Raw genomic sequence first — 12,705 nt, 5'->3', positions numbered from 1 at the left:
TTAGTGTTTATAAATATGTAAAAGGTGAGTGCCAAGAGGATGGAGCCAGGCAATGGGTGGAAATTGAGGCATAGGAAGTTCCAGGGAAACAGGAGGAAAACTTTTTCCCTGTGAGGGTGACAGAACACTGGACCAGGCTGACCAGGGTGGGTTGTGGAATCTCCCTCTCCGGAGATATTCAAAACCCACCTGGATGTGTTCCTGTGTGATCTGGTATAGGTGGTCCTGCTCTAGCAGAGGGGTTGGACTGGATGATCTCTGGAGGTCCCTTCCAACCCCTAGCATTCTGTGATACGCAGACTCATTGAGTAAAGCAGAGCAGCTTACAGAGCACAAAGTAACAGGAGATAGCATCTCAACAGCTTACCCATAAATACGTTTTAGAAGCCAGAGCCAAACACCACCAAACAAAAGCTTTCACATCAGGTCCTAAGCAAACAATTTCTCACAAATAACACAGCTGAAATCTTCAGAATTCAAGGAATAATGCTCTGACTGGGTTTCTCCACAAGGTGTTATCACAAAGAGCTCTCTTTGGCAGGCAGACACAGGTTTTGAACAAAGCTAGCAGACTTGAAATTATTCCAGAGAGTAACATGCAGCTTAGCACCACCCCACCTCAAAGCACTGCCAGCTACAGCTCTCTCATGAAAAGCCACCATTTCAAAGGACACAATGCAGTGACAAACTAACCACAAAACACCTTTTGGACAAAACCTCCACCTTTTCTGTAGAGAAGCAGCCACATGGGAACAGTAAAAGAAAGAATGGCCACTCCAAGGACAACAGATGGATATATCAAGCTCCTTCTACCAGCTTAATCATGGCATCAAGAGAACTGCTTTGGTTGGAAAAGCCCTCTAAGATCATAAAGAGTCCAACCATCAACTGAACACCACCATGGCCATTAAACCATGTCCCAAAGTGTCCTGTCCACATTCTTCCTACACTTCCAGGGATGGGGACTCCACCACCTCCCTGGGCAGCCTGTTCCCATCCCTGACCACTCTTGCAGCAAAGAATTTTCTTCTAATCCTCCCCTGGCACAATTGCAGGCCATTTCCTCTCATTCTATCACTTGAAACTAGGGAGAAGAGACCAACCCCCACCTCACTCCAACCTCCCTGAAAGGAGTCATAGAGCGTAATGAGGTCCCCCCCTTAGCCTCCTCTTCTCCAGAATAAACCACCCCAGTTCCCTCAGGTGCTCTGTACATGCTCCAGCACCTCAATATCCTTCTTGCTGTGAGGGGCCCAAATCTGAACCCATTAGTCAAGTTGTGGCCTTACCAGTTTAAACAACTCCCAGCTTAAACAACTCAGAGTTTACTTCCATCAGAGCAAATGACATCTACTGACTGCATTTGAAACTGTGATTCTTGCAAGGTAACCTTTTCCTCTGCATACAAGAATCCAGTGAAGACTGAGACATGAAGGATGACGCCAGTTTGGTGGAAAAAGCAATCATGACCTCGAAAAACTTACATGACTTAATACTTTGCTTTGAACAGAACACATGATTTTTATCAAGATAAAGTACCACAATTTAATTACTTCCACTTATTTAGCAGAATGTCCTCATTTCATCTTAAAAATAATTTCACTATGACCAAAAGAAAATGGTGAAGAAAAAAAAAAAACACAATCCAAAGCAGACCACACAATGGTGTGGCTTCAAGTCCTGAGCAAATTAATTAAGAAACAGCTTCTGACCCTTCAATAAACCTGGTCCAAGTTGATCAGATTTCACAAACAGGTTTCCAGGTTTGCTTTTATAAATTATGGATCATTGACTCTGAAACATGCCAGTGGGTAAGATTCATCAAATGAATGTAGACATTCATTCATGCCTCTAACCACATGGTAGAAGGTTAACACCAGTTCTCAGTAAGCACCAGATGTAAGCAGGTCAGTTTTATCATGCTTACTGTTACAGCAAACACTTGTTACCACCTTTACACTCTTTAATGGGAATTATTTTCACACCAGAAAGAAAGTCCCCATAATTCCTGAAGGAATTTGGAGCACAAATGACTTACCTGTGAACATAATGCAACTGGTGAACTGAATCAATGGCTATCACCATTTCAGCCAGATAGAAACGAGCCATGTCTTCAGGCAGTCTGTCCTCAAACTTGCTGAGCAATGTAAGCAGGTCCCCTCCAACGTAATAATCCATAACCAGGTACTATGGAGAGAGAATGACAAGAAAATGGAGTGAAAAAAAGAAACAGCTGGAGTGAATTTGGAGAGCAGAAACTAATTCATGCATACAAACTAATTTATTGCAAAAATAATGATAAGCATTAAAAGAAGTTAACCAACATGATCAGATGTGCTGAAAACAGTAGCTAGTTCAGTTTCATTTTAATATTTAATCTCCCTGAATACTTTTTCTATCTATACCTCTCCAAATACATTAAGTCTCATGACAAAATAGTACCAGCTTCATCTACTGCCCCATCACCAAATATAAATGATTGAGGTACTCAGGATTCCCTGTAAAAATAATAACCTTTGAGAGAATGCAAAGGAGTTAAAGGATTTCAAGCACACATCTATTAAAAAGAAACCCACCAAGACGATCAGAGGGCTGGAGCACCTCTCCTATTAAGACAGGCTGAAAGAATTAGGGCTGTTCAGCCTGGAGAAGAGAAGGCTCCAAGGAGACCTGGGAGCTACATTACAGTATCTGAAGAGGACCTACAGGAAGGGTGGGGAGGGACTGTTTAGAAGGGCTTGTGGTGATAGGACAAAGGGCAATGGTTTAAAACTGGAGCAGGGGAGATTTAGTTTGGACATCAGGAGAATGTCCACACATCAGGAGCATTGTGTTGCTCATCCCCAGGTACAGGACTCTACACTTATCCTTGTTGAACTTCATTAGGTTCATCTTTGCCCAGCTGTCCAGTCTGTGCAAGTCTCACTGAATGGCCACACAACCTCACAGGGTGTCAGCCACTCCTCCCACTTCCTTTAGAGATATGGTCAAAATTACTGGAAAAAGTGTACATCTCATTATTAGTGTCTTTTTAGCTTAGTTCAGTTTCATTGTGGAACAGCAACTAGAAGGGCAAATGAGGAAAAGGAAAAAAAAATCAAACTAATTATAACTAACAAACTAATTATAAGCATTCTAATTTAACTCCCATTTCTATGGCATTGCTTTCCAACATCATTGTGGACAGACTAATTAGAAGAATCTCCCACGGAAGCACACAGTATCTGAAAGCTTTTGTCCAGAGTTCCAGCCTCTGCTTCCAGGAAGGCAGCACACACTAGCATTGGAAGCAGTGACTCCTTTATAGCAGTGCAGAATGAATCACAAATAACAACTAATATTTAAGATGCAGTAACACACATCTCAATTTCATAGATTCATAGAATGGTTTGAGTTTGGAAGGGATCTTAAAGATCATCTGGTTTCAACCCCACTGACATGGGCAGGAACACCTCCCACTAGCCCAGGTTGCTCAAAGCTTCATCCAACCTGGCCTTGAACACCTCCAGGGAGGGGGCATCCACAATCTCCCTGGGCAACCTGTTCCAGTGTCTCACCACCCTCACTGGAAAGAATTTCTTCCTAATGTTCAGTCTAAATCTGCCTTCCTCAAGCTTTACTCCATTTCCTCTTGTCCTATCACTACAAGCCTTTGTAAAAAAGTTCCTCCCTACTTTCTTTTTGCCTCCTTCAGGTACTGGAAGGCTGCTATCAGGTCTACCTGGAGCATTCTCTTCTCCCGACTGAACAGCTCCAACTCTCTCAGCCTGTCTCCACAGGAGAGGTTCTCCAGCCTTCTGATCATCTTCATGGCCTCCACTGAACCCACTCCAGAAGCCTGATGTCTCTCTTATGCCAGGAGCACCAGAACTGGATGCAGTGCTCCTAATAAAGAAGCCAGCCCCAGTGTTAAGTCCTGGGGTACACCAGCACTGACTGGCCTCCAGCTGGGTTTTGCGTCACTGATTACAACCCTCTGTGCCCAGCAGGTTTTCAGCTCAGTTCCCTGTCACTTATCTAATGCATGCTTTGTCAGCTTGGCCATGCTGATGTTGTGGCAGACAGTGCCAAAGGCATCACTCAAGTCAAGGTAAACATCCTTTTTTAAGAGGCAACTTCTGGTGCATTGTATTTCAATAAGAAGCACCAGTGCTGCAGTCACATTAAGCTGAGGAAAGACAGCACTGCTGACATCGTCCCCAGCAGCCTGCAAAAGCAGATCCTGTTAGCAGGCTACCAAAGGTAAGGAATAGAAGCTGCATTGTGCTTAGTGAAAATAAAGAAACTGGCAAGATTAACACAAATTCTAGCAGGCTGCTGCAGAATACCTAATATTTCCTTTCAAATATTATTAATAGTGTGATCAGAAGTACACAAAACATGAGATTATCTTTACTATCCACATGAAGAAAGCCTGAAGCTGGCTGGGAGTAAGATTCACAAATAGACAGCCCTGTCTCTATACAAACTCCACTAAAATCCATGGATTTCAGAACACAAAGCAGTAAAAAGCATTGCAGTTCTGCAAGAATTCCATTTGTTTTATTGGACACATTGGAGGGGAAAACAACCCAAATAAATAATATGACTGCATAATGGATGTTTATGAACATATTCCAACTGACTAATGACATAAAAACCAAACTACTGGGTAATAAAACCCAAATAAGCAAAATATATCAGTGTTTATTTTTTCAGGCATAAATAACACTAAAAATGTAACACAATTAAAACAAATCTTTCCCACTTCAAGTAGAATAGAAAATTGGTACTTTTTCCTCACATTACTTTTTTTTCCCCAAGTCTTTCAAAATACCTGAAAGCTAAATAACCTTTTACATTAAAAAGACATTTTAATCTACAAGTGCAGCTTGCAAGCATTTATTAAAACATTTAGTGGCATTCTTCTGTTTTGCAAGTACATTTTCTTGCTTTGTAACATCTTAGTGGGTCTAAGTCCTCAAAAAAGCCAAGACCAGGCTCTGCTCAGCGACATAGCACTTTGGGACATGGCCTAGTGGGCATAGAGGTGCTGGATAGAAGGTTGGACTTGATCTTGGAGGTCTTTTCCAACCTTAATGATTCTATGATCCAATGATAGGACAAGGGGCAATAGGCACAAGCTGGAGCAGAAGACGTTTCACATGAACAGAAGAAAAAACTTTTTCACTGTGAGGGTGGCAGAGCCCTGGAGCAGGCTGCCCAGAGAGGCTGTGGAGTCTCCTACTCTGGAGACATTCAAAACCCACCTGGATGTGTTCCTGTGTGACCTTCCCTAAGTGATCCTGCTCTGGCAGGGGAGTTGGACTGGATGATCTTTTGAGGTCCCTTCCAACCCCTAACATTCTGTGATTGTGTGAAAATTAACTGCTGCTTCAAAACAGAGCTACTCCTTATTTCTAACTGCACAGCAAAAATCAACAATGTTAATCACAAAAAAACTGAAGTCACAAAGAAAATTTAACTTAGTAAGTGCATTTTTATCTTTAATGGAGTGATGAATTACAGGAAGATGCAGATAAGTTTATCAACAAATGCAAAGTGGTTTAGAAAACCAAGCTGCATTCCTGAGATATTTATAGCAAAACTTGCAAAGTTTCTGACTGCTCTCCAGCATTCAAAACCTTGGACAAAAAATCTGTTCAGTCCAGAACACAAAACTACCAAACAAACAAACAAACAAAAAAACAAACCACAACTAGGAATCTGTATTTCCATCCACAGATACATAAAAGCAACACTCACCAAGTAGTTTTCATCCTGGAATGCATAATGTAATGTTGTGATCCACTGGTTGTCTCCATTCACTAACACATCTCTCTCCTCTCGAAAACAGGCTGTCTGCAGAGGAGAAAAAGAATTGTAAGGTTTAAGTAAAATACATAAAGAAACATTTGGCAAGTTGACTATGCTAATATGAACACATTACATTTGGGGAAAATAAAAATGAATATAAATTAAAGGGAGAAAGGGAATAAGGAAAGAAAAATGAAAAAGAGAAGAGAGAGAGAAGAAAGAGAGAGAGAAGAAAGAGAGAGAAGAAGAGAGAAGAAAGAAAGAGAGAAGAAAGAAAGAGAGAAGAAAGAAAGAGAGAAGAAAGAAAGAGAGAAGAAAGAAAGAGAGAAGAAAGAAAGAGAGAAGAAAGAAAGAGAGAAGAAAGAAAGAGAGAAGAAAGAAAGAGAGAAGAAAGAAAGAGAGAAGAAAGAAAGAGAGAAGAAAGAAAGAGAAGAAAGAAAGAGAGAAGAAAGAAAGAGAGAAGAAAGAAAGAGAGAAGAAAGAAAGAGAGAAGAAAGAAAGAGAGAAGAAAGAAAGAGAGAAGAAAGAAAGAGAGAAGAAAGAAAGAGAGAAGAAAGAAAGAGAGAAGAAAGAGAGAAGAAAGAAAGAGATAAGAAATAGATAATAAAGAGAGAATAATTAGAGAAGAAAGAGAGAAGAAAGAGAGAAGAAAGAGAGAAGAAAGAGAGAATAAAGAGAGAAGAAAGAGAGAAGAGAGAAGAAAGAGAGAAGAAAGAGAGAAGAAAGAGAGAAGAAAGAGAGAAGAAAGAGAGAAGAAAGAGAGAAGAAAAAGAAAATGAAACAAAAAATAAAATGAAAAATAAAAATGAAAACAAATAGCAAAAAATAAAACCAGATCTAAGAACAAATACAAAACAAAAAAAAAGTATTATTTAAAAAATTAATATGAACACATTACGTTTTGGGGAAAAAAGGAAAAAAAATAATATTTAAAAACAAGCAAAAAAAAAAAAAAACCTCACCAAAACACAAAAAAACAAAAGCAACCAAACAAAAAAACCCCCCAAACAAATAAAAACCTGTAGGGAGACCTTAGAGCTACATTTCAATATCTGAGGAAAGCTGGGATGGGCTTGTGGTGACAGGGTGAGGGGCAATGGTTTGAAAGTAGAGTAGGGCAGATTTAGGTTGGACATCAGGAGAAATGCACAATGAGAGTGGTGAAATACTGGAACACATTGCCCAGGGATGTGGTTGAGGCCCCCCCCGTAGACATTCAAGGCCAGCCCTGATGTGTCGCCGGTCAGCCTGATCCAGTTGGAGGTGCAGGGGTGCTGGAGAAGATGACCTTTAAGAATCCATTCCAAGTCAATGCAATCTGTGCATCTTTATAAGCTCTGTTTAGATGACAGATGAAGAAACCGGGAAAACATAGACCAGAATCTCTCCAGGCATGCTCTGCTACTTCAGTTATGAACCATGCTTTGTCCCTTCCATCTTAGGACACAGCTAAAGTTAAAAGGAAATCCAAAACTTCTCTTTTTCCTTTTTCAACTTCATTTCCAAAACCAACAGGCAAATTGCAGAACTCTGGCATGGTTTTTGGTGGTGGTGAGATTTGGAGAGTGAAAAAGTAAAATATAGTTTTAGAAGAACACACAGAGTGAGAACAGAGCAGAAAACTCCCTCCTCCGAGCAAATAAACCACACCAAGTCTTGTTTTGGAGAGGAGAAGACTGAGATGGGATCTAATCGTTGTCTATAACTACCTGAGGGCTGGGTGTCAGGTAGGAAGGAAGGGACAGACTCTGCTCATTTGTGCCCTGTGATAGGACAAGGGGCAATGGATATAAACTACAGCACAGGAGGTTCCACCTCAACATGAGGAGCAATTTCTTCACTGTGAGGGTCCCAGAGCACTGGAACAGGCTGCCCAGAGAGGTTGTGGAGTCTCTTTCACTGGAGACTTTCAAGACCTATCTGGATACATTCCAGTGCAACTTGCACTACATTCTATGGTCCTGCTCTGGCATTGGGGTTGGACTCAAAGAGGTTTCTTCCAACCTCTAACATCCTGTGATACACTGTGTAAGAATACTGCAGGCCAAGAAAAGGGAAACTGACATGAGATAAATGGAGTGCAATTGGAGAACATGACAACATGCACTTCAACCAATACCCTCCAAGGTTATTAAATGAAAAATGGACTTGGGGCTGGGAGAAGGAGAAAGATGATCTTCAGAAGGAAGAGAGAAGCTGTTCCGAGCTCCAGCTGGACTTCTTTCCTTCCTTGTTTGTAAATTTGCCACATTTCAGGCAGAGAGACTACCAGTTCTTGTTTTCACAAGGATAACTGCCACAGAGATCCACTGCTTGTTGTAACACAATTCACAGGATTAGTTACTCGACAGTTTATATAACTCCACTTGTTTTTGCCATGCTTTAAGAGAAGCCCACGCATTCCTTGAGCACTCTAGACACCCACCTCCAGGCAGCATGCCCAGAGCTGCCAGCAACAGCTATTACCACAGCAGATCACAGGAAAGACAGCCAAAGAGCCTAAGTGGTTCATGAGCTTTACATTAATTCAGAGGGGGAAAAAAGTAACATTGATTGTAGCAATGATTCCTATAATTAATATAACAGATCAATTAATTTTCTTTTATGAAGACTTTTTTTAATGCCTTTCATTACTTCAGCATTACATTTCATCTTCCCTAGGCACAATCTCCTCAAATTGTTGGCAAAGACCTCCAGAGGTCATCTGATCCAGCTCTTTGCCACAGCAAAGCCCACTTAGTGCTTTGGTTATATCTATGCTGTTATCGTGGCCTTCAACCAGTCAAGAATTCAGGCTACTGCTATCTGCAGCTCATGTCCCTACAGCTCAGAGTTAACACCTTCCAGGAGTGCTGACTGCTTCCATGCTGCATATTTTCCCCTGCCTCTCCTGAGCCTCATCTGGCACCTCAGGACACACATGTAAGCGTGATTATCACCACTCAGGATAACAGCTGTCTCACGCTTCCAGGTCCTCCTTGTATCAGTTACACGTCCAGTCCTCTATCACATCTCTTGAGATTTCAACAGCAGCAAGTATTTGGAAAATTTAACACTTTTTAGAACACCGAGGAGATCACTGACCCTGCAACCTGTGTCATTTCATTGTCACAAAGTTGTGTACAATTACTCTCAGAGCTTGCAGCCATCAACCTTAATGCGGCATCTGGAAAGCTCTTGAGCACACACTCCATTTCTGCTTTTACAAAAGACTCTCACCTCCCACAGGGAATACAGCTGATACAAGGATATAGGAGCAAACTGGAGGTGCTGGTGGATGAGAAGCAAGACATAAGCCATCAATGGGCACTAGAAGGCCAATGGCAGCCTGGACTGCATCGAAAGAAGCTTGGCCAGAAGGTTGAAGGAGGTGATTCTGCCCCTCTGCTCCAAAGAGACCTCACCTGCAGTGCTGTTTCCACCTCTTAGACCCCCAACACAACAGACACATGGGCCACAGAAAAGGGCCACAAAGATGATCAGAGGGCTGAAGCACCTCTCCTATCAAGACAGGCTGAACGAATCGGGGCTGTTCAGCATAGAGAAGAAAAGGCTCCGGGGAGACCTTAGAGATATATTTCAGTATGTGAAAGGGACCTAAAGGAAGCCTGGGGAGGGACAGTTTAGAAGGGTCTGTGGTGATAGGATGAGGTTTTGAAACTGGAGCAGGGCAGATTTAGGTTGGACATCAGGAAGATGTTCTGCACAATGAGAGTGGTGAAATACTGGAACAGGTTGCCCAGGGATGTGGTTGAGGCCCCAGCCCTGAAGACATTCAAGATCAGCCTTGATGTGTCCCTGGTCAGCCTGCTCTAACTGAGCAGTTGTCCCTGCTGAGTGCAGGGGTGCTGGGTAAGACGACCTTTGAGGGTTCCTTCCAATCCAATGCCATCTGTGAATCTGTGAACTTCTCTTTGCCCTTTGTGCACAGAGTGATCTCTGCTTGCCTGGCGGTTTTGGACCATTGGATTTTCCTCTGTGTTTCAGCATTAGTGCAGCACATTGCTAACAGAGCCCAAGTGGGTGATTTCCCCTAGCTGTAGTAACCAAGTGCGATGTGGTCACCAACATTTAAAACTGACAGGTTACAGTTTTTGGAGGTGATGCTTTGCAATGCATTTTCACTCCAGATGGTTCTTTTTCCACTGTATACCCGTGGGTTACAAACACATAGAAAACCACAGCTGTGATTCTTTGTAGGCTAAAAGTTCAGACTTTCAGAAATTTAGCTGGACCCATGGGAAGAGTGTATTTTTAATACCCTGCATAGTGAAAAACCTTTCAATCCTATTTACAAAGTTATTTTAATGGAAAGAAATAGCTTCCAAACTGCCTTTAACAGGGTACATTTAAAAATAGGGTGTAGCTTTTTTATCTTGGTATATTCTTTTTTCACTAAAATAATAAAATTTACAGTTATGACATCTGTCTTTGGAGAGAAAAACCTCTCTGAATCAAGACTGTTGCCAGCTTGCTCAAAATCTGGGTAGTGAAAGGACTAGGGGGAATGGAGCAAAACTAGAAGTGGGTAGTAGATTAAGACTGGATGTCAGGAAGTTCTTCACTATGAGGGTGGTGAGACACTGGAACAGGTTGCCCAGAGAGGTGGTAGAAGCCTCATCCCTGGAGATTTTTAAAGCCAGGCTGGATGTGGTTCTGAGCAACCTGATGTAGTGTGAGGTGTCCCTGCCCATGGCAGGGGGATTGGAACTGGATGATCCTTGAGGTCCCTTCCAACCCTGACAATTCTATGATTATAAATTTTTGGATAAAGAGGAAACACATTGTATAAATCTAACCCCAGCCTGCATGCCATTTGTAATTCTTCATGTGATAACGTTTTCATTAAAAGAGACAGGATATGCACACATCACAAATTTGCTTTAATTTGCCTGGATACTTTTTCCTTTTTTTTTTTTTTCTTTTAAAAGGTTTCCCAGTGATTTAATTTCCTAACAAGATAAAATTAAAACATAAATGCAGGCATCAGAATGAACTTGGAAACAACTGAACAGGAAGGCAGTCTGAGAGTAACGAAGTAGAAGTCTCAAATAAAAACTCAGGTTAGAGTAATTCAGACAGAGAAGTTGGAAGGGACTTTTTACAAGGGCTTGTAGTGATAGAATGAGAGGGAATAGACTGAAGTTTGAGGAGGGCAGATTGAGACTGGAGATTAGGAAGAAATTCTTGACAGTGAGGGTGGTGAGACACTGGAGCAGGTTGCCCAGGGAGACTGTGGATGCTCCTTGCCTGGAAGTGTTTAAGGCCAGGCTGGATGAGGCCTTATGCAACCTAAGCTGGTGGGAGGTGTCCCTGCCCATGGCAGGGGGGCTGGAACTGGATGATTTTTAAGGCCCCTTCCAACCCAAAGCACCCTATGAATCTCTGAAGAGACACAGAGATAGTGCATGTGGTGTCCAAACTAGGAAAACACAATGGCCAAAGCCATTTCATATGTGCATGACACTGAGTTATGAGTTTGGTTTTCAGGTAGTTTACTTTTAGCATGCAGAGATGAAGAATTTGTAAGCAATTGAAAGAGTTGGATGCATATTCTGTTTAACACTAATACACAAGGCTTTAGGTGTAGGCTGCATTTGCTAAGTTTCTTTCTAAAGGGAAGAGTATCATGAATTTTACGGAGCTGTACATAATAGGAGGAACCCAAAGCAAAGTAGAGCTGATAAAAATGGTTTGAAACTGGAGCAAGGGACATTAGGTTGAACATCAGGAGGAACGTCCCATACTGGAATGGGTTTTCCAGGGATGTGGTTAAGGCCCCATCCTTGCAGACATTCAAGATGAGCCTTGATGTGTCCCTGGGCAGCCTGATCTAGTCAGAGGTGTCCCTGTTGAGCGCAGAAGGGTTGGACAAGATGACCTTAGAGGGCCCCTTCCAACCCAATGCAATCTCTGCATCTTTAAGGAATGCTGTTAGTTTAATAAAGGACTGCTATTAAAGCCACAATTCCCTAAATTCCCTGTGAATCTGTAAAAAGCTGCTTGTTACATCTTTTTCAGCACACAGATGGAACTCAAGTTTTAACAAGGATCTTTTCATCACAGATTTTAGCAGATGGGCATTTTTCTGAAGCATGTACTCAAAATAATTCAAAACTTTCATCATACTGATAGCACAGTGATCATGCCCTGGTACTCAGCCTTGGTAAGGCTGCACAATAAATACCAGGTTCAGTTTTGGGCCTCTCACTCCAAGAAGGACATTGAGAAGCTAGAGCTGTCCAGAGGAGGGCAACAAAGCTGGGGAAGGGTCTGGAGAAGAGGGCTGGTGAGGAGCAGCTGAGGGAACTGGGGTTGTTCAGTCTGGAAAAGAGAAGGCTGAGGGGAAACCTCATTGCTCTCTACAACTCCCTGAAAGGAGGTTGGAGTGAGGTGGGGGGGAGGGGGGGCAGCTTCTTCTCCCAGGTAACAAGTTACAGGACAAGGGGAAATGGCCTGAAATTGTGCCAGGGAAGGTTTAGGTTGGAGATGAGGAACAATTTCTTTGCTGAAAGAGTGGTCAAGGACTGGAACAGGCTGCCCAGGGAGGTGGTTGAGTCACTGTCCTGGGAGGTGTTCAAGAAACCTGTGGACATGGCACTTGGGGACATGGCTTAATGGCCATGGGGGTGTAGGGTCAGTGGTTGGATTTGATAGTCTTGAAGGTCTTTTCCAACTGAAACAATTCTATGATTCTATTCTATAAACAACAATTCAGCAGCATAAGAGGAGACAGAATTAAACAAAGCATTACTGTCATCTTACTTCAGCTCTCTTCAGCATCTCCCACTTATTGAGTATCTTCATGGCAAAAACCTTATCTGCATTCTTCAGTTTTACTACTGCAACCTGGAAAACAAAAAATGAAAGAGAAGTTAAAGGATGAAAAAACTTGCTGTTTTCACTTTT

The 12,705-nt window shown here is 42.2% G+C and overlaps 1 protein-coding gene across 4 annotated transcripts in view; it reads right to left on the bottom strand.

Moving 5' to 3' along the window:
• CDC42BPA (CDC42 binding protein kinase alpha) overlaps nucleotides 1–12,705 on the bottom strand; it is a 198,421-nt gene that overhangs the window by 111,721 nt on the left and 73,995 nt on the right. For all 4 annotated transcript variants that reach the window (XM_054398449.1, XM_054398441.1, XM_054398457.1 and 1 more), the window contains exons 3-5: nucleotides 12,562–12,645; nucleotides 5,746–5,841; nucleotides 2,039–2,187 (exon numbers count right to left, since the gene is read on the bottom strand). In XM_054398449.1, the coding sequence (XP_054254424.1) occupies nucleotides 2,039–2,187; nucleotides 5,746–5,841; nucleotides 12,562–12,645 (329 nt within the window). The remainder of the gene's footprint in view (nucleotides 1–2,038; nucleotides 2,188–5,745; nucleotides 5,842–12,561; nucleotides 12,646–12,705) is intronic.

This window comes from Indicator indicator, chromosome 2 (genome assembly GCF_027791375.1).
Source record: "Indicator indicator isolate 239-I01 chromosome 2, UM_Iind_1.1, whole genome shotgun sequence".
In the NCBI taxonomy this organism is placed as follows: Eukaryota; Metazoa; Chordata; class Aves; order Piciformes; family Indicatoridae; genus Indicator; species Indicator indicator.
This window is presented reverse-complemented; position numbering and strand designations above follow the sequence as displayed.